Source organism: Myotis myotis, unplaced genomic scaffold (genome assembly GCF_014108235.1).
Source record: "Myotis myotis isolate mMyoMyo1 unplaced genomic scaffold, mMyoMyo1.p scaffold_m19_p_2, whole genome shotgun sequence".
Taxonomy (NCBI): domain Eukaryota; kingdom Metazoa; phylum Chordata; class Mammalia; order Chiroptera; family Vespertilionidae; genus Myotis; species Myotis myotis.
Window position 1 is genome coordinate 215646353 of NW_023416324.1, and position 20550 is coordinate 215666902.

Below are 20550 nucleotides of genomic sequence, written 5' to 3' on the forward strand. Positions count from 1 at the left end.
TTTTAAAAATATATTTTTTTATTGATTTCAGAGAGGAAGGGAGAGGGAGAGAGAGCTGGAAACATCAATGAGAGAGGATCATCGACCGGCTGCCTCCTGCAGGCCCCACACTAGGGATCGAGCCCACAACCCAGGCCTGTGCCCTGACCGGAATCAAACGGTGACCTCCTGGTTCACAGGTCGACGCTCACCCGCTGGGCTCCATGAGCTTCCTGAAGCCGCCTCCCTGGCCGGGACTCTGACTGCCCCTCTTCCCCGGCTCCCGCTCCCTCTACAGCCTGGCCTGCGCCTGACCTCCCTCCCGGGACCACCTCTGGTTCTCACAGGGGTCCACGCCCAGAGGCCCGTGTGCAGGAACCTCTGGCAGCAGGAACGCCTCAGGGCCTGGAACCAGTCCCGGCCGTGCCTGGCGAGTGCGCTGCCCTGCACACGCTGGACTCCTGCAAGGTCGGCCTGTGACTCAGCCTCCGTCCGAGACACGGGGTCTGCCCCGGTAACAGGCTGCTGGCCGACCGCTTACGGGATGCGAGGCCCCCAGGAGTGTCCCGCACGGCACCGCGGGCAGGCCTGGCTCCCCTGGCTCACTGATCCCCGCCCGCCTGCCCCTCGGCCTCCGTCTGGGACGGAAGGTGCCCTGAGGGGCTGTGCGGCTGAGAAAGGGGCCCCTCCAGGAGGCTCGCTTCCAGGATATTCCCTGCCAACCTGACCAAACGAGGGTCCGGCAGGCTGACTGGCTCTTACAGGAACCCACTCATTCTTACGGACAATCACATTTTAAGGGGCAGAGAACGTAGCCACTTACAGTGATGAGATGAACACCCCTCAGCCACGGATTCTGTCACAAAGAAGGGAAGCAGGGACCCCGATCCCCTCCCAAGCACGACAAAACCGGGCAGCGGGCGGGCTTAGGGGACCCAGAGCTGCTCCCAGGGTGTGCTGGGAGTCAGAGCAGCGGGTTTCACGCATTTGCCACGCGACGCACAAGGCTTCCCTGGAAACTCTGGGGAGGACATGAAACTGTTTTCCAAAGCTGGAAGCGGGCAGCTGGCGAACTGTCCCCCAAACTGTCGCAACCACTCAACTCTGCCACGGCCGCACCCAGGCAGCTGGAGGCGGTGTGGCCACGAGTGCACCCGGCTGTTGCCAGCAGCTTCATTACAACACAGCGCGGGGCGGCTCTGACCCCGGGCGCCACATGTGTGTGCCTGCCCCCCACCCTGCCGTGACTGCATCTATCACCAATAAGCACTGAGAGAAGAAAAGACAGACATGAGTTCAAATTGTTATGCCAGAAATGCTAAACTAGAAGACACAAGTTCCAGAACGTGGTGGCTGGCGACTGCTGAAAGCCTCCCTTCCCGGGCATTTCAGGGAGGACTGTCCGCAAACCGTCCAGGCCCAGTCCTGACGGGAGAGATTAGGTTTTAAAAGTAAGAAAGCCTCCTCTTTCCCTGCTGCAGAACGCTCCCGTGTGCACGTGCCACGGCGCTTCCACCCGTCCACGCACTGGCGGGCGAGCGGGCTGCTTCGGGGCGGGCATGGAGCGGTGCTTCCAGCTCCCTGAGCAGCTCTGATGTGCCTGGTCTCGCCTGGGCTAAGATAAACTTCAGCTGAACAGCAATGAGCGAAGGTCTTCTAGTCCCGATGCTATTCCAACACATTACAGAGGTCAACGTGACCGATTCGCTCCCAGGCACTGGGGCCCCCAGACGAGGAGAGAGGCCACAGATTTCCGCGATATCTAAGCCCTGGCTGTCAAGGTCAAGCTCAAACCCAACCAGGAAGCTTCCATTCGGAGTCTGAGCAATGTCGGCTCGCTCTGGGCCTGCCCCTCTGCTACTCCTGGCAGCGCCAGCGAGCCTTCACTGCGCCTTCCCCAGGCACCGGCTCTCCATGGGCTTCTCCTGTTTCCTACACAGACTTTGAACATGAATGGCAGGCCTCGCCTTAGATGTCTTTGTATTATCGACACTGAGAATAGGACTATGTACAAGATAGCACTTTACTTTTGTGAACCACAAAAAATATATATTTGGGGGGAAAACTAAGCTGATAGTCAAGTTTTTTCCAAAAGCAAAATATTTTCTAAAGTCCCCCACCAGCCTGCCTTGAAAAAGGAAACATGGTCAGCTGCTCAAGTCTAACAGGTGCGCGGCTGGTTTTCCAAGATGCTGAAGCAATCTGAGAATCGGATGGTTCTGCGCCCACAAAATAAGGGAACTGATTATTTCACCGAGAGGGGTTGACAGTAATGTTCTGACAACATATTTTTCATGCCTCCATTTCTTAACGGCAGTGAATAAAACCTGTTACCGCTACATGTCAATCCCCCCCCCCCCCATATTGTTAACCTCACAAAGGTAAGACTGTTGAATGTCATGGAGGGTCATGTTACATTGTGTAATAGGAAATGGGGCACTGCCCCTGGCCCTCAGCAGGCCGCTACACTGCTGGGGGCCCCTGCGCGTTTCCTCCCGCATCTGGAAGGCCTAAGGCAGAGCGAGCTCCATCCAGTCCCGCGGACACTGTCACCCATCAAAGCTGGACTTACTTTCAGTGTTTTACTATAAATTACAAATGTTCACACATTTATAAACATGGAAATAATACAGAAGTGGGTAAAATTAAGCACGAAAGCCTCGTTACTGCCCAGTGGGAACCGCTGTTAACAGTCTGAGTCTGTATTTCAAGACTGTTAACTACACATAAACATTCACATACACACAGTTTTTACTTAACCAAACCCAGTGATACTCTACTCTGCTTCCGCTGTTTCACTGGAAAGCCTGTTTGTAGATGTAGATTTACATGGTTCTCTAACACCTCCATTATGCTGTTTAGTTACACTGTGAGCCACTTAACCCCCTCCCGACAGCCAGCTCTGGGCTGGGCCCTTCTGCCGTTACCAACACACTCGCGAACGGCCTGTGCACACATCTTTGGACACATACTAAAAACAGCTGGAGGAGGGAGCGCACCAGACTTTTAGAGAATTTTAAATGTGAAGCGGTATTGCCAAAGGACTTAGGCAATTCGTACAGCCAGGCTGACAATGGACATTACACCCACTCGCCTCTACCGACAAAGCTGGGCAGTACCAAGCTTTCACACTTGCTCAGTTGAGAGATACAAAATACTATCTCGTCTTGTTAACTTGCATTTTCCTGATCACCAATGAAATGGTTGATCTTTTCGTTTATTTTTTTTAACTCATTTACTTTTCTTCACCTGTACCTGTCTCTTCATATCCTCCACCAGCTTTTCTAAGTTGTGTTTCTTTCATGATAACCTTTTGGAATATTTTATGTAATACAGATATTAACCTTTTGTCTCTCGTGTACTTTGTGACATACGCATTTTAATTTTTTATATTGTCAAATCTGTCCATTTTTGTCATTTATGGCTTCTGGTTTTAACCTACAGATGCATTTCTTAGCCATAAAATTATTCCAATATTCACCTTTTTAAAAAAACACACTTTTAGAATTTTATCTTTTAGTTTTGGAACCTGTGTTTGTCCATGGCTGAGGCAGAGACTTGACCTAACAACTTGCCAAATACAGAGTCTTCGCATGAGCCCCTCAGGGCACCCCCCCCCCCCCCCCCCCCCCCGCGAGGGAGGCCTGTCCGTTCTGCACACCTGTCTCCTTCCTGGTTTTTGTAAGCACAACACCCCACACACTCCAAACAGACTTCCACAGAGACGGGCACCCACACAGGATTGAAGTGACTTAAAGGCACAGAACACTGACTACGATGCAGACTTCCTGACAGCCACAGAGCACTTACCCATTCCCCTTTAACCTCCACCGGGAAAGCAAAGGTTTGAAAGCAAAACAGATGTTTAATGAAAGGCTTATTCTTACAGTATATCTAACTATTCACCTAGTCAAGCTGGTGGTGAACTAGCCAACTTCAGGAAAAGGACTCAATATCACTGTAAAAAATTTACATTTCAAGAAAAGAGCAATACCTTCTCATTAAAATACAGATCATCTGTTAACGTTTCCTGGGAACATTTGTAACACTCCCTTATCTCGAGAAGAGCACGTTACTTTTCTGCAACTTGTGTTGCAACAAAATGCAACTATAAAAGCATTAAGCTTAGTTTTTCAAGTGAGAGAAGGCCACTTTGTAACGAGGTCCTATCTGCTGTCGCACTGCACTCTCGTCGCTTTTTAAGGGGTGGCGTTTCAGAGACGAGGCAGTGTGCGTGCCAGGAGGTGGTGGAGAGGCAGGCCCGGCCTGGCACCACCATGTCCGGAGCGGTGCCCACTCCTCAGGGAGCCCGTCTCTCTGTCAGAGGGCGGCCGGCACCAGCACATGTGCACTCGGCTGTCTGTGAAGAGCGGGGTGTGTCTGAAGGTCCACTCGTTCCTGAGCTTCAGGAAGTTCCGGCCCTTTGGTCTTGGCCCTCCTGATTCCCGCCCACAATTAGAGAAAAGGCCGTCCGAATAACAGTGGGGACGGGCTGATTTCTCTGTTCTCTTTATATTCTGGCCCAGTGGTTCTCAACCTCTGGCCCTTTAAATACAGTTCCTCATGCTGTGACCCAACCATAAAATTATTTTCGTTGCTACTTCATAACTGTAATGTTGCTACTGTTATGAATCATAATGTAAATATCTGATATGCAGGATGGTCTTAGGCGACCCCTGTGAAAGGGTCGTTCGACTGCCAAAGGGGTCGCGACCCACAGGTTGAGAACCGCTGTGTCTGGCCCCTTAGAGATCACACGTTCTACAGAGCTCAGCTGTACGTACGGATGCGCGAGCCACGGCAAACACCTCTGCCCTCAGAGCCAGGCTCCTGGCATGTGAAACGTGTCTGTCTCTACCCTACCTCCTCGCTCTTTTAAAATGCCGGCCGCTGCCTGCTTGCCCTTTCAATGCGAACAGCAATGCAAAAGTGCCCACTTCTAAGACTCTTATTCTGAAGGTGATGACTAGATTGAGGTACAACGTTTTCTTTTAGAAAATAATTTAGGTCAACCACATGGCTTTATTCTTTCTTAAACTGGTTCCTAATAGTTTTAGTTACAATCATAAGAATACATATTTAATTGGCAACTGAAAATGATGCTGGAGTATTTCACATGTAAAACTAGTCCTTCCTGAAAATAAACTTACTGCAGAACTGGAGCAGGAACCTGAACTCTGAGGTTCCGGGTCGCCACCGGTTACAACTACGCTGAGGCTGCGCTACGCGCCCGTCGCCTTCACGGCTCTGGTTCCAGGCAACGCTGGGAACAGGATTAAAGGTCCTCCCATCCCAACAGGAAGGGAAGGAGGCTGAGCCTACAGCTCGGAAACCGGTGCCAGTTACTGGCTCTCGCACTCCCTGACGAGCTCGCAGCTGCCAGTAAAGTCCACAGAGAGGCGGTGCTGCCACAGACAGCAGGCACTGCCCCGGCGCCCTTACCATGACGATGTCGCCCGGCTGGATGCTGATCTCATCGTGACTCCTGGACTCGAAGGGATACAGCGCCCGGTAGTACACGACCTTCAGGTTCTCCTGGGCGGAGATCGTGAGCGGGCCTTTCTCTGTTTACAAACAAAGTGGGGTGGGGGAGATGGAAAAATAAACATTACACGGAACATGACAACAGGCCAACAGCCGCTGTCCCCTCTACCGCCTCCTCACCACCCGCACGGCCCATCCACCCCGGGCTCTGAGGCACACACCGGATGCCGGGAGCCAATCCGATGTCGGCTCCCTAGACCCTCCAGAGCATTAGCGGACCCTCTCAGCAAAGGTCACCCCAAAGCCAAGTGCAGTGAGGCTAAGGCCCCCTGCCGTCGGCTCCAGCCCCGCCCACCCAGCCCATGGCAGATCCAATGGGACCCCAGGGCTGGACTCGCCAAGAAAGCGCTTTGGGAGGCAGAGAAGCCCAGCATCCAGTAAAAGCACGTGGCCATGCTGATGTTGGGCCCTGAGTGCAATCCTATAGAACCCCCGCGGCTCTCACCAAGACCATCACTACGATCATCTGAGTGAAGTGAGGCGCATGAGCCTAGGCATGGGCCCGAGATGGAAATGGCTTAGATTTGAAACAAAATAAAAGTTTTAAAAATGCAGGAGAGCAGAGGATAGTCTGGGTTCTGGTTGGGAGGACTAAGCATGCCCTCTGGACTGTCTGCCCACGTTCTCTGACGCATCTGCTTTCCCTGAGAGCAGTGGGGGGGGGGGGGGTGCTGCCCTCCTGTAGCCTGGAAGTGGGGTGCCCTACAGGACTCCCACTGACCAAAGGAGAAAGTCCTGACTAGGAAGCAACACAAGGAACTTAAACTGCCCATGATCAGATCACGGGGAAAAGATTTTCATATCAAAACACCTTTCACCTTTGTACGGGGCGCCCCCGGGGGGATCTGCTGACCTCCTCCCTGGGCGGTGAGCGCCTTGGGCAGGGAGGGTGCGGACCCAACTGGGAGCCCTCCTCCCAGCCCTGCCCCGCGCGCCAGCAAGCCTTTACAGAACTGCCTGCCTGTCTTCTTTCTGCACCCAGGAGAAAGCACACTGGTGGTCAGACCAGTGAAGTCAGTGTGCTTTGCCTACAAAGAAAGAGGCGATCGCTCGTTCAGCGGGGATTCTCTGCACAGCCGTCCAGTATCATAGAGCCGCACAAGAATTTAAAGCCCATCCCAGTTTGCATCTGCTTACGGGATGCCTTCTAGCTTTTTCTAAGTTTCCCACTTATCATTACTTAGCGGGCAACTTGTGATCAAAGAGCAAAAACCAGCCTCGCTCTCAGAAGGGTGACGGGCAGTCTCCTGCAGGGCCTCCTGAGGACCGTGGCTGGCACGCAGGGCAGGCCAGGGCGAAGGAGCCACTTCCTGCTCCCGGGACAGCCCAGAAACCCCCCGAGGGAAGGGAGCTGGAGAGGCAGCAGGCGACGTTACGACCTCTCCTGGGAACCAGGTGTCTCAATGAAACATGTGCCACTGTTGTCTGCAAGACTTCTGATGCCAGTGTGAGGGCAGGCGCAGGTTGGCAGGGGGTGGCAGAATTAACAGATCCGAACGCCCCACATGAACAGCTGCACTGTCCCCAACAAGGAGACTGGCATGGCCGCCTCTATTAACAGCCAGGACAGGGCCTGATTAGACGTGGAAATTTCCAGAAGGATGTGGGAGAGAAGACGACCTGACGTCCAGGTCACTTCCGTCCCCTCATACCTGCGGTGGACCAGGGCGCGTGGATGGCCGGCGCGGCGGGCTCCTGGTGCTGCGGGAAGAGCCGGCCCAGCCGGTCCTGCGCCTCGGGCTGGCCTCTGTCCTCGCCGTCCTTCCTCCTGGCGCTCTCCTCCCTCCGCCTGCCAACGAGATGCTCGGTTACCGCGGGACGCGCCTCCGGTCGGCACGGAAGCCACATCGGCCAACGGGATGCTCACGCCCTCCCGACGGAGCGCTGAGCGCTCGGCACCAGCGAAACAAAGGCTCTCGGGCCCCATTCTGAGATGAAACCACAACTTCGGGAATCACAGCAAGAGCATTCTGAAGCAACTGGTTAGAACAATAACAAACTACTTCGCAACTTCACCAGTGGTGTAAACCTGCAAAAACACCTGAGCCTGCAGCCCACGGGGCATAACTTCCATGAAGAACTACTCCCTACCCCGCATGAGAAAAGCCAAGCACAGGCGCAAACTGCTGCGCAGCCGGAACCAAGCCCGCCACTCTGGCGGGGACAGAGCCCGGCCATGAAGTCATGGCTTTTTGTTTTTCTAACTCGATGATCCGCTTCACGTTTTTTGTCTAAATCCAATAATCCATCTTTACGATTTATACTGTATCATTGGGATATTTGGTTATTTGTGTCTAAAATCAATAGAAATGTAAAAAGCAAGTATCCAATAACAGAATCAGACACACCAACAGTTAAAGATAAATGTCTACAATGTACAGCGGAAAGTTATAAATGAAGACCACACACACACACACACACACACACACACACACACTCAGACAAAAACAGCCGTGCCTGTCCCGGGCAGCAGCGAACGCTCTCCTAGGTCCCGAGTTTAACTGGCGGCTGAGGAGGAGGAGGAGTGGCGGTCAGTCCTGGAGGAAGGCTGTGTGGCCAGCCCCGCGCTGCTGTTGAGAGGCTGTGCCTGGAAGAGTGTGGTCGCTGGCACGCAATGAGCGCACCACAGGCCCAGGCTCCCTGGACAGTCACACTGACCAGAGTCGTAAGTCAGGAGAGCTCTGGGAACCAAGCAAAAACCGGGCTACTTATACGTGCAAAGATTTGTATACACACGTGTTTGTGCACACACATGCGCACACACGCACACACACGCAGACTGAAGGCTCTTTCGGGCGCGGAAGGCCCCTGGAGAAGCCAGCACACAGTGGGCACTCACAGTGCCTCCCAGACGGCCGCCCCCGGAAACACCCACCTCTGGGCCTCTTCTTTTTGTTTTTCTAACTCGATGATCCTTCGCTCCTGTTCTTTCTGTTTCAGGCGTTCGGCCTCTATGGACTTTTGCTTCTGGAGTTGCTGCTTATTATGTATTTCTCTTAATTCCTATAAAATCAAGAAACAGGTGATGCGTGAGGCGACAGCACTGCCACTGTCTGTGAGCGACATTTCACAGTGGAGAGGCCTCGGCAGTTAGGGAGAGCATTTCAGAGGTGAGGAGCGTGACCTTGGAAAGCTGCCACCTCCTCCACTCTGGCGGGGCTGCACTCCAGGAGCTGGCAGGGCCACTGCAGGGAGCTGTGCGCACGCCCATGCTCGCCACACTCTCCACCCGTGCTCAGAGGCCGCTGCACACGCCCATGCTCGCCACGCTCTCCACCCGTGCTCAGAGGCCGCTGCACACGCCCATGCTCGCCACGCTCTCCACCCGTGCTCAGAGGCCGCTGCACACGCCCATGCTCGCCACGCTCTCCACCCGTGCTCAGAGGCCGCTGCACACGCCCATGCACGCCGCGCTCTCCACCCGTGCTCAGAGGCCGCTGCACACGCCCATGCACGCCGCGCTCTCCACCCGTGCTCAGAGGCCGCTGCACACGCCCATGCACGCCGCGCTCTCCACCCGTGCTCAGAGGCCGCTGCACACGCCCATGCACACCGCGCTCTCCACCCGTGCTCAGAGGCCGCTGCACACGCCCATGCACACCACGCTCTCCACCCGTGCTAAGAGGCCGCTGCACACACTCATGCACACCACGCTCTCCACCCGTGCTCAGAGGCCGCTGCACACGCCCATGCACACCACGCTCTCCACCCATGCTAAGAGGCCGCTGCACACACTCATGCACACCGCGCTCTCCACCAGTGCTCAGAGGCCGCTGCAGGGAGCCAGCACGCACCCCATGTTTGCCGCGCGCTCCACCCGTGCTCAGATGCCGTGCTAGCCTGGGAAGGGCATTCCAGGAGCCCCAGGGCCCAACTCAGCAATAACAATGGGCGTGACGGGTTTTAAGACACGGTGCTGAACATGATTAAAACTTCGAGCTCTTTCTGGTCATGAATGCACACCAGCCTCCACTGGCTTTGACAATGCACACACCTCCTCACCTACTATCTCCACTAATACCCCACCTCCTCCTCCTGCTGCGCTGCCTCCGAACACGGGGCCATGCCTCTGCTCCGTGGCCTCCTTCTCCCCCACCCAGGCCGTTCACCTTCAAATCACCTCTTTCAGAGCATCTTCTCTCTAAAGCCAGTGCGACGGCATCGGCCGCCCAGACTCGACCAGCCAGCAGGGACCGGGAGTAAAGAGCCTGCCAGCACCTTGGACCCCATTTCCCCATCCGATGCTGGCCCAGCAGAACCAGGCGCTTCTTCACGGGCTACTGACAATACAACGCAGCTTACGATAGGCTAGCTGAAGCTTATAGCCCAAAAGGATGGAGAACAAAAATGCCAGTTCAGGGGAAGCCTGGGGGTGCAGTCACTGGAACCGATCTGACTGCGTCAACCACCCAGGAGACCGCAGACCTGCGGGGACTGTGCGGCCCGCTGCCAAGGGTCGGTGTCCGTGGCCAGCCCGGGTCTGCGTGGGGAGACTTGGAGCTACGGCTGCCTGTTGCTCTGGCTTTGCTCACTGCCAAGTCCACAGGTGGCTCTTGCTGCCTTGAGCTTCTGCCTTCAGGTTCGTTCAGAGACTGAAGCCCAGGGTGGAGGAAGCACCTGGAACAGGTCAGTGTTAAAACGCTCTTCTTCCCAGCGAAGAGCCCTGAGTGTCAGACTAACCTTTCCTGCCAGCGGGGCTGCCCTTAAGAGGAAGCCCAACACCCCAACCAGCACTCAGTGCCGAGAGGTCCCGGCCCCATGAGCTACAGGAGAAGTTTAACTGGAGATCAGGAGGTTAGGGAGAGACGGGGCCTGGAGGGAGGGAGGTACCAGGGACGGGGAGGGGGGAGAGGGGCCGCTTCAGTGGGCGGCCCAGCAGATGAGAGCGGACCCTCAAGGCAGGGCGCAGCAGGAGGAGGCAACTTGGTGGCCTAGTCCCTATGGCAGCAGCTCTGGCACCCGGCTTGCCAATTATGCAGGGTGCCTGGGCCAGTTAGCTGGGACAGGGCGGGGCCAGGATGCCACGACTGCAGACTGGGAGGAACGATGACGCCTCACTCTGACGCCTCACTCTGACTTTCCAGCACTAAGAACAGCACCGCCCCCAGGAAAGAGAATCCCGTTTTTCATTCTCCCCCTCACCGTCACACCATGGGAGGTAAAACTTTCATGTGTTTAAAAATTCAGCAGGATTCCTTCCCAGAGGAATGTGGATTCAAGCATAAATAGTATTCTCTAATAACATAAATGAACATGTGATTCATATTTTGAATTTGCTATTTCTGAGACAAAGAGATAAAGTGGGCCCATTCCTGGTGCTGGTATGATCGGCGCCCTCGGCTTAAGCTGACACATGTCCACACGGCGAGGAAACGCAGGCGTGACAGAGCCACCGAGTCCCTGCGAGGACCCAGTCACCGGCGCAGGCGGCAGGCCACTCTCCCGCCAGCCCAGCGCCCACGCCCTTCCAGGCAGGTCAGAGGGGACGGGAAGATTCCCTCCCGATCCTACTTTAAACTCCATCTCCAATGGTGCGGGTTCTGGAACAGAAAGGAGGGTTTCCGGAAACAGACGACAGCGAGCGGTGCGGACTGCAGACGCCTGCACGCCGGCCCAGGCGCCCAGCGGCCAGAGGCGGACGAGCGCGGGCGCTCCCTCTCCGCTTGGGACCCGCTACATCACAGACAACGTTTCATTACACAAACGCCTTCTTTCTCTCAGCCTCTCTGTTATTTAGGGCTTTATTCTTCGCGCGGGAATAAAGGCGTAAGCGGTCGGCAAAGTAACTCAGAGCTGAAACTCAGTGCGAAGGAGAGGAGGACAGGAAGGAGTAACGCTGTCTGATGCCCAGGGGCCTGGGTGCGCGGAAAGAGCGCGTTACTTCATGCAGGAAAAGGGGACTCGCAGGCGGAGTGACCGTCCAAATGCTCAGCCCCAGGGCCTCGGGGGCACCGGCCACGGGCTCTCACTTCACCCAAGGCTCACTCTGCGCATCTGCTCCCCGCACTGTCCTTGGCTCCTGGTGACGGAGGCTCTGACAGGTCCCGGCATACAGAGTGAAGCCATGTGAGGTCAAGCTAGTGACGTGTTAGGAGGCACCATAACATGAAAGCGGGAAGCAGTGAGTTTAGGGCTCAGCTGCGCGCTCTCCCGGAGCGGCCCCGCCTCCCCTGCCCGCGCCGCCTCGGGACAGCTGTGCGATGAGACCACCGTCTTCCATGAGTAAACATGCCCCCCAGTTCTGTGCCGGTCTTGGTCACACGCTACGGGGTTTCTGAGGGCGGGGAGGTTACTGCCAGGCACGGCAGGGCCTCTGTGCACACGAGTGAACTGCAGGAATCCGTGACTGCTCCCCCGGCCGCCCAGGTGAGGTCAGCCTGGCCCCAGCGGCGCGGAGCACTTCCCAGGAGCTCTGGCCGATGGGTAACCCAGGCACGTCCTTGCTGTCGCTCGGGGCGACTGGGTTGAGAACTGCTGCTTCCTGTCAGGAGGTCCGTGTCATTTCCCAGTGCCACTCGCAGCCCCGGGTGTCCATGGGGTACACTGAGGCAGGCTCAGGTTCTTCGCATCCTTTCTACATTCAATTCTGTAACTCTTTCATCGCCCACTGAGTGTTTTTTAACTAAATTATCATGGCTCGCATGAACCGCCCGCTCCTGCGGCAGTCGCACACAAGAACATGAGCTTTCTTATTACACACAGGCCAACCCGGGCGACCTCAAGCAACTCACAGAGGAACTTAGAAGTCTGGCGCTACCACAGTAGTGAGAGTGTGTGGGGCAACGTCTGGCACTCCTGTTGGGGGCAAGAAGGCTCCGTGGTCTTGACTGGCCTTCGGTGGTGGCACCACCGTCCAACCAGATGGGTGATGACGGTTAAGTCTTGTAACAACGAAGCTTCGTGCCGCTGGGGGGGGGGGGTGTTGCGGCTCGTTGTGCTGCGGGCCTTGGGGAGCTCCGGTGCGTGCTGCCCTGCGTGGTCGAAGGTGGAGTGAGACAGGAAGAGGCAGGGCAGCCCCTAAGACAACGCGGCGTGGAGCTGGTAGCCGCCAGCAGCTTCTGTGCTTGGAGAAGCTCCGTCCTAACATGCGGCTGCGCTGCAAACACCCCGATGGTCACAGAAGCCACCGCCGCGCTCGGTGAGACGGGGCCTGATGCCACAGCCCTGGGAGTGGCACCTGAGATGGGCTTCCATCTGAGCCGGGTTGGCGTGGCGACCAAGTCTAACGAGGCTTCCGGAGGAGCTGAAAAGCAGTTTTCCCGGCCACAGCCTGACAGAACTGCAACCTCGATGTTTGGTTCTGATCAGCTCATTTTGACACTTAGCAAAAGATTCTTACTGTTCAGCACTTACATGTGCTCATCATTCGCACCAATTTACTTCTCCGGAAGTCACGCATGTTGGTTATGTCTTTAAATCTATTCCCATGCCAGAATCTTATCGACAGATGAGAGTTAGAAAGACTGGGTGACGAAGTGCCCAGCATAATACTTGTGTGTTTTAGTTTCATACAGAACTAACATCGCAGGAGCTGTGAGCACTCTGGACCTTATGTGGTTCATCCCTTCAGTCACTTCAAACACAGAAAGCGGGGCCTCTGTGGTTACTGGCCTGCCCGCTCCAGGCTTACGTCTCCCGCATTCATGCGAGTATACTTCAGCGTGGCTCCACTTTCTGGTTTTCACACCACGTCGTAGTTATGACTTAGAGCAGGGGTCCTCAAACTTTTTAAACAGGGGGCCAGTTCACTGTCCCTCAGACCGGTGGAGGGCCGGACTATAGTTTAAAAAAAACTATGAACAAATTCCTATGCACACTGCACATATCTTATTTTGAAGTAAAAAAATAAAACGGGAACAAATACAATATTTGTGTTTGCATGTGGCCCGCGGGCCGTAGTTTGAGGACCCCTGACTTAGAGTCTTGCTATCAGCCTCCTCCGGTGCTGATGCAAAGCCTCCACCGTGAAAACCTGCATGTACAGACGCACGTCTTTGATGTCTCCAGGCAGCAAGCCTTCAGTTCATTTTAATGTTTGCACTTGATGTGCAACTTACAGGGAGGCCTACGAGAGACTAAGGGGGGCTAGTCAGTATTTTTAGTAAAATTTTGCCTATGTCTTAGTGGAACATGTAGAACATGCTCTTTGGTAAACATTTTTTTAAAGGTAGACATGCTATGTTATAGCTAAAACGTTTCTTAATCACAAAAATTCTGAGATTCTTGTATTTTTTTCATACATTCTGAAGCTGTTTACCAACTTGTTTTTGTTTGAAGTGTGACTTTTCCCTTCCCTCCCTCTCTTGCAAAAAAAAAAAAAAAAAAAAAAGGGAGTGTGTTTCTGCTAATGAATTCAGCAGACATCTAATGTCTTATCTCCTGTGTGACAATGTTTGGAGACTTGATCATTTGTTGTTTTATGTCATTGCCACAATGGCGATGTGTCTTGATGTTAGTTCAGCCATATATTTACACTGCTTGGGAATGGCGCCTACAGCTCTGTGGGAGAAATAACCTGTCAGTGTTCACCAGCTTGTAAAAATGTAATGCGAGAGCTTAAACATCTAAATCAATGAGATGCATTTATCATTTAAAAAAAGTGAATTTAAAGAATCTACAGAAAAAAATTATGCTAATGAGGTAGCTTGAAAAACAATTTTAAATACATCAAATACACGAAGGCAGATATTTAAAAACTACAGCGCATTGATGTGTTGGTACATCAGCGTCAGAGGCGGGCTGGGCCTTCTTTGGAGCTGGCTACACACGCTGCAGCCCCGAGCTCCCCGAGGAAATGCGGCCATAAAACAGCAGATGTCACATCAAGGAGCAGACGCGCTGGCATCCTCCGACCCAGATCTGCAGGCCGCAGCGCTTTCCCAGCGCCTCCGCCATCCGACCTGCTGGGACCGCGATCGGTTGTAAGACAACGGGCGCCGCAAACGCAGGCTCTCGGCTCTTCCCTCCCCTCTTGCACTTGGCGTGTAAGCTGGCATGAACCAAACATGCAGGAAGCAGGACTCTTAAGCCGGTCACTTTTTCAAGTTGAACTTACGAGAGGTGATCTTCAGAATGAAGGAACATGTACTAAACACAGGCTGATGGCTCGCGCCTGTGCCCGACAAGGACCCGGGGACCGAGCCCTGCACGTGCGGAGCAGCGGGCCGCCCTGTTGCTCCTTCCTTTCCAACAGTTTAAAAACCTCGGGCACAATGACAGTGACTTAAAAGTGCCCTTTATTCCTTCAGGGAGAGCGTTTGAAGGCGTCCTTAAATTCTCTCTTGGGAAAGGAGAGAACTATGGGAGACCAGCTCAGAAAAGCTTCACACAATGCTGTCAACTGCTGCTGGCGGTCAGCCTCACGAAAGGGACCCTGCAAATGCCATGCAACATGTCAGTTACTTCTCTACTAAAACTAAGATAAACACAGAACCAGTAAGAGCTTGCTAAGAATCAAAACTCAGTGTCTCACGCGTGGCTCTCCTTAAAACTAACAACGACTCATGTCTTGGCTGGGTATTTCTCTAACAATATGATATCGAGTACAACTTTGCTGATTTTTCTTCTCTGAGTTCTATTCAAGGGTCTGATATGTTCTACACTAGATATAATGTGAAATAATTTAATCTACCTCCTAATAGAAGTATGATACCTTTCTTAATAAATAAGAAAGTATTAAATATTCATTGAAGAAGTTTTAGCTACGTGTTACAAACAAATACATGGGAAGATAAAACTCCTGTAAAGTGTGAAGTGCATATAAATTAAAATGAGATTTTCATCACCAATAATGCCCACAGAATTCTGAGACACGGCAGTTTCGTAACCAGGGCCTGTGCGCGAACTCTGGCTCCGCGAGCAACACTGACCCGCTCGCCAACGGGGACGTGGGCCTTTCCCGGCACAGAACTCTGACTTTCAAAGCGCTTTGATCAAACCGATTATGAACCACAGTAAGAAAATGATTGGCAAATAAAGATTCTGTCTTGTATTAAGATACGTGAAAACCAGCTTAATTTAACTTTATCCCTTCAACCAGGGAGGAAAAGTCACTTCTTTCCCTGGAGAATGAAGATATTATCACCATAAAACATCTCTGGACAGCTCTGGCACGCAGCCCAAGTGCTTCTAAAGCGATCGCTTGACAAATTAAATACTCGAGAAGCCAGCTTCTCCCGGGAGCCTGGCTCGCTGCCAAGTTCACTGAAGACGGCTGCTCCGGGCTGTGCGGGGTGCAGGACCACTTGACCTAAACACGGCGGCTCTGCTCCCTCGCTCCCCGAGACGCTCACAGCTGGAGGCAGCGGGTGAGGCGGGGTCACTGGGGGAGAAAGGGGCACCCACTGAACAACTCGATGGGCCCTCTCCACAGACACTCCGCACAGACACTTGTGGAGAGGAAATAACCGGCAGTCAGGGCCACCAAGAGCCGCCGTTCACCGGCATTTCCTGCTGGTTTGGTGTAACTTTTTGAAGGCTAACTCTGCATCTGGTTTTTGCCCAGGCTGCCTCGGAAAAGAGACAAAATAATAAACCTTCCTGACTTGAAATTCACGAGCTCGCCGCCATGCACCTAAATAAGGACGCACCCGTCACATTTATGATCATCTCCTCAGGGCTAATGTGAAACTGGCCTCACCGGAGGCGGATCTAGGCACCAGCATCAGAAACACGGTGCTGCTTTGCCTAAACCTAGTGCCTATGGAAGAGCTTTTATGTAAATCCACATCCCTTCTTGGTCCCCCAGGAGCAGTACGTAGCACACAGCATCAGAACTTTGAAAAAGCCTTTGAGTCTTAAATCACAGTAACTCATCCCAATCAAGTGGCTGCAAAACAAATCGAAAGCTGCTTTTAAAAGCCAGTCACCAAACCCCAGGAGGACAGGGCAGCCAGCGCCTGAGTGAGAACCTCAACAATAGCTGAGATTACAAAACACAGAAACTGCACCGAAATCAGGGTCAGCTGATATTCCACTGACCACAAAATCACAGCACAGGTTCACTCCTGAGACATAAAACGTAGAGTTATAAACACGTTGACCAGTTATTTAAATTCTAAGACATGTTTAAATATGACTTCTAAACCCGAAGTCAGTACTCAACCAAACAGAAGTCCAATTCCCCACGGCACAGCCGGCAGCCGATGCAGCCCGAGTGCCAACAGGAATGCACTGGGGAGCGGTGTGCATATGCATGTGCGCATGTGCATGTGTGTGCATGTACGTGTGCAGGTGAAGGGGTCAGGAAACAGGTGGACGGAGAGGGAAAGAGCTAGAAGATGCTGTCCTCTTGGCAACAGGAAAAGCTCATTAAGAACCTGCTCTCAGGCCTCCCTTACGTCACCAGAAAGAGAAAACTGACTCCATTTTGTCTGGAAAGTCTAAGTTTTCCCCAAGTGTCTTAGCTTTATTTACAAGGCAATACCCCATTATCTTAAATGCACGTCAGTCTAAAGGATACAATGGTCAGAGGTTTGGCTAAACAAGAGAACTGAAAGAAACTTATGTTTTTCAGAGGATTGAGCTCTGCCCTGGCAGGGTGGCCCACAGACCGTGTTACCCCTGCACCAAAACATTTCGTGTTCGATTCCCGGTCGGGGCACGTGCAGGGGCAACAGATTGAGTTTTGCCTTTTCCAGATCACTTTTTCTTAACTATTTTTTAAGTCTCATAAACAAAGTAACCCACACTGTAACTGCAACACCTAGCCCAGCCGGCCAGCAGCTGGGCGGGCCCAGGACCCGACGCGCGGCTCTGTTGGCTATTTTGAGCCTTGGGAGTGTTCGGCTTATTTTTCTACATTCAAGGAATCTGCGTAAAGTGTCCCCAATCACAAGCACAGTGAAGGAACTAGAGAATTTCACTTCTTCTGGGGAAAAGAGGGCTTTTCAAAATGACCCTACCGGTAAACAAAATTTAATCTTGAACAAAATAAGAACAAACCATGGACCAGCCACACACCATTTACTGCGAGAAAGCGGCACGTTGTCTGAATTCCCACGGACTGGCCTTGCCGTCTCTGCCCTCCTCTCTGGGTCTTTCCTGTCCTCAGTTTCCCTCCGCATGCTCCTCCCCTAACTTCTGCCCTGCAGCCCTCCCTCCAGCTCTGGGCTCCTTCCCGGCTGCTGACACGGGGCCGCCTCCGCCTTCGCAGTGAACGGCCTGCCAGGAAAGCAAGTGTCTGCAGCCAAGAGCCGCCTCGCTGTGCCTGCCTACAACCCGGTCCTGGAGGGGCTGGAGGCAGCTGTCGTCCCAGGCAGGTTGCCGGCTGCCAGGAGCCGCTGGTGTCGAAGGTAAGCCTGGATTTCCCACACACATGAGGAATGTAATTCCTAACTCTGAGTTCATCCTAAATATTCATATTTTGTTAAGATATAAAATAAACTACTGTTCCCCTTTGCAACAGTACACTGACTCGACAGTTTCCCGCGGGATGGAAATACGCCCATGGACACCGGCACTGGGCGTCTCTTTCCGGCCGCGGCACCAGTGCAGACGCGAGGGCCTCCACGGCTGCTGTAAAGACGAGTGGGCTGCCCCTCCCCAGCTTGCGATCAGGAGCTTCCACCATCGCGCACACAGTTTGTCAAGAGGAAAGACTCACTCAGACACAACGATTAATTTTAATGAACTAATCATTCCTAACTTTGACAAAGGAAGCTTGGCACACAGGCACGCACTGTGTAAGCACAGGGGCCAAGTGAAAAACATCACTAAGTCGGCTCCAAAAAATTTCCCCTCAGAGCACTTTCCTGGAATTGCACAATTGAGAAAATTTCATTACCTACTATTGGGGGGAAAAAAAGAAAAGCACAAATATCTCAACTCAGATGTCTAGAGAACTTAGCCTAGAATCTCAATTCAAAGGTCAACTAAAAACCTCAAATATGCTTCCTAATTTTTCTATTTTTAATAAAAAAGAACAGGAGTTTTACTTTTTTCTTAGTTACAAAAGGTAAATTAGCCAAAGTCAGTATAAAGGATTTTAAGTTAAAAAAGGAAAATGAGTACCTGAAAAAAAAAGTATAAAATCCAATTTCATATCAGAACATAATTACTGAAAACTCCACTATCTACTTCAATCTAAAGTCTGTGATCACTGTTGATGGGAAATGAACTGGGTGCGTTCTGGGTTTGTTATCAGATGCACATTCTTAGGTGACAAGGTTGTGCGGATAAACTGAAGGCACCAGATCAGAGGGAGGGTGGGACAACCATCCCCCCACTCCCCACCTAGCTCGGGCGTTTTCTGACCTGTGTGTGAATGGCACAAAATCCCACACCACTTCCGGACAGAGACAGAGCAATCCCTCCATTAAACAATAAACTTAAAATATGAGGCAACAAAATAAAGATCTACATTCAAGGACAACCCTGAAGATAAAAAGTGGCAGAAAAATTCTTGGTTTTAAAAGAGGAAACAGTCCCTTTTCAGTCGTCTTAAAGGACCTAAGGAAGACAGCTTTCGCAGCCTTGCTTTTGGGATTCAGCCTGAGGTCGTTAGCAACAGAGGAAAGGAGGGAGAGGCACAGAAATGCAATTCAGCTCGAAGACAGGGTCATGCGGGGGCCCCTCACTCACCCACACCTTAGACGCCAAAATCGCTGCTACGTGTGAGAGGAGAAACATGCGTCAGGCTGTGCGGTCCAGCCAGCCTGGTGAGCTGCGCCCGGGGCTGGGGACCGGGGCCGCCCGGGCTGGCGGGGCGCGAGGGGCAGGGCGCAGCGGGCACAGCACGCTACCTTCAGCTGGTTGTTGAAAATGTCGATCTCCTGCAGTTTGGATCTCGTTTCCTTCTCAACTTCATCCAGCTGGTCTCGGAGCTGCTGGCGGGCCAGTTCTTTTGCTTCTAAGGCCCTTTTGAGTGTAAGAAGGGAATCTCCTGTTTTAGAAAAATGTTGCAAGATCAGAAAAACCAGCCGGCGGTGAGGAAAACCGGTTTTTAATATTCTTTCAAGTGAGGAAATTCCTGCCAGTGAAAAGCAAAAGGACAGGCAACACCTACTGTGCAGACTGTTCTGCTGGACCTGCTTCAGCTGGTCATTGAGTAGCTGCTTCTCCGGGATCAGCCTCCCGAGCATCTGCTGCGCCTCCTGCAGGAGGAGGAAAGGCGGTGAGTGAGGGGAAGGCCCGGTCCAGGCTGACCCTCCAGACAGACCTCAGTCAGTTCTCTGGGCCCCAAACACTCCCACCCGCAGCCCAAGGCCTGGCGGGGGGGTGGGGGGGGCGGGGGCGCCGCGTTCAGTCGCCAGTGTGGGCGCGTCCTGCTTTCTTCCAAGGAGCGCCCTGTGTGCCAAAGGCTTTGCACTGAGATCAGGTTGAGATGGTCATAGCTCCCTTGGTGTTTCTTAAACTTTTATTGACTTACTGCCTGTTTATAAGCTTTTAAAAATGTACTTGGCAGAGAAATTGAAGCAACGGCTTCCCAGCGGCACTGGTCAGATGTGGGGGGGGGGGGGGGGGGCGGCGGGAGGGGGAAAGGCTCAGTGGTTTAATGGGGACTACGCTGCTCTGAACTTGGCTCTGTAGGGGCTCCGCTGAGGCTGACCACACACCGGGGGCTGGACACTGATCAGACATTTCCAACCTGGCACCTGGGCTGCCACCGGTTCCTCCGCGCTCAGCAAGGCGCTGCCAGTTCAAGGCACCAGCATTCCCGAAACAACTACTGTTCACCCGACGTGAGAGAAACCAAATCACACGGCACCAGGCTATTTGGAGTTTTCCTGGATGCCTTGCCAAGCACTGTACTTGCTTAAGTTCAGCGGAAATATCCTCACAGTTTCTATACCTTTCAGTAAATGACAGCCTTCCCAGTGTATAATAAGGAATATTTAACTTCTATTTTTACCTATTTTTTTTTAAATCTCTATATATTGGCTTTTGGTTTGAAAAAATAGAAGTATCTTTAAAAACATTTTTCATCCAGGTTAAGAGCCAGTCGTTCGAAACAACCACCCTTAGACACGCTGGCCTGTGTGTCAGAAGTCACTGTGCCATATGTCTGAATAGCAGCGGGCTAGTAGC

General features: G+C 52.9%; 1 protein-coding gene across 1 annotated transcript in view; it reads right to left on the minus strand.

Moving 5' to 3' along the window:
- The window catches only part of ITSN1 (intersectin 1), a 149053-nt gene that overhangs the window by 51324 nt on the left and 77179 nt on the right, over positions 1 to 20550 (minus strand). Inside the window, 5 exon segments of the mRNA XM_036347475.1 lie at positions 5422 to 5543; positions 7176 to 7393; positions 8399 to 8526; positions 19266 to 19405; positions 19529 to 19616. Of these exon segments, the coding sequence (XP_036203368.1) occupies positions 5422 to 5543; positions 7176 to 7393; positions 8399 to 8526; positions 19266 to 19405; positions 19529 to 19616 (696 nt within the window).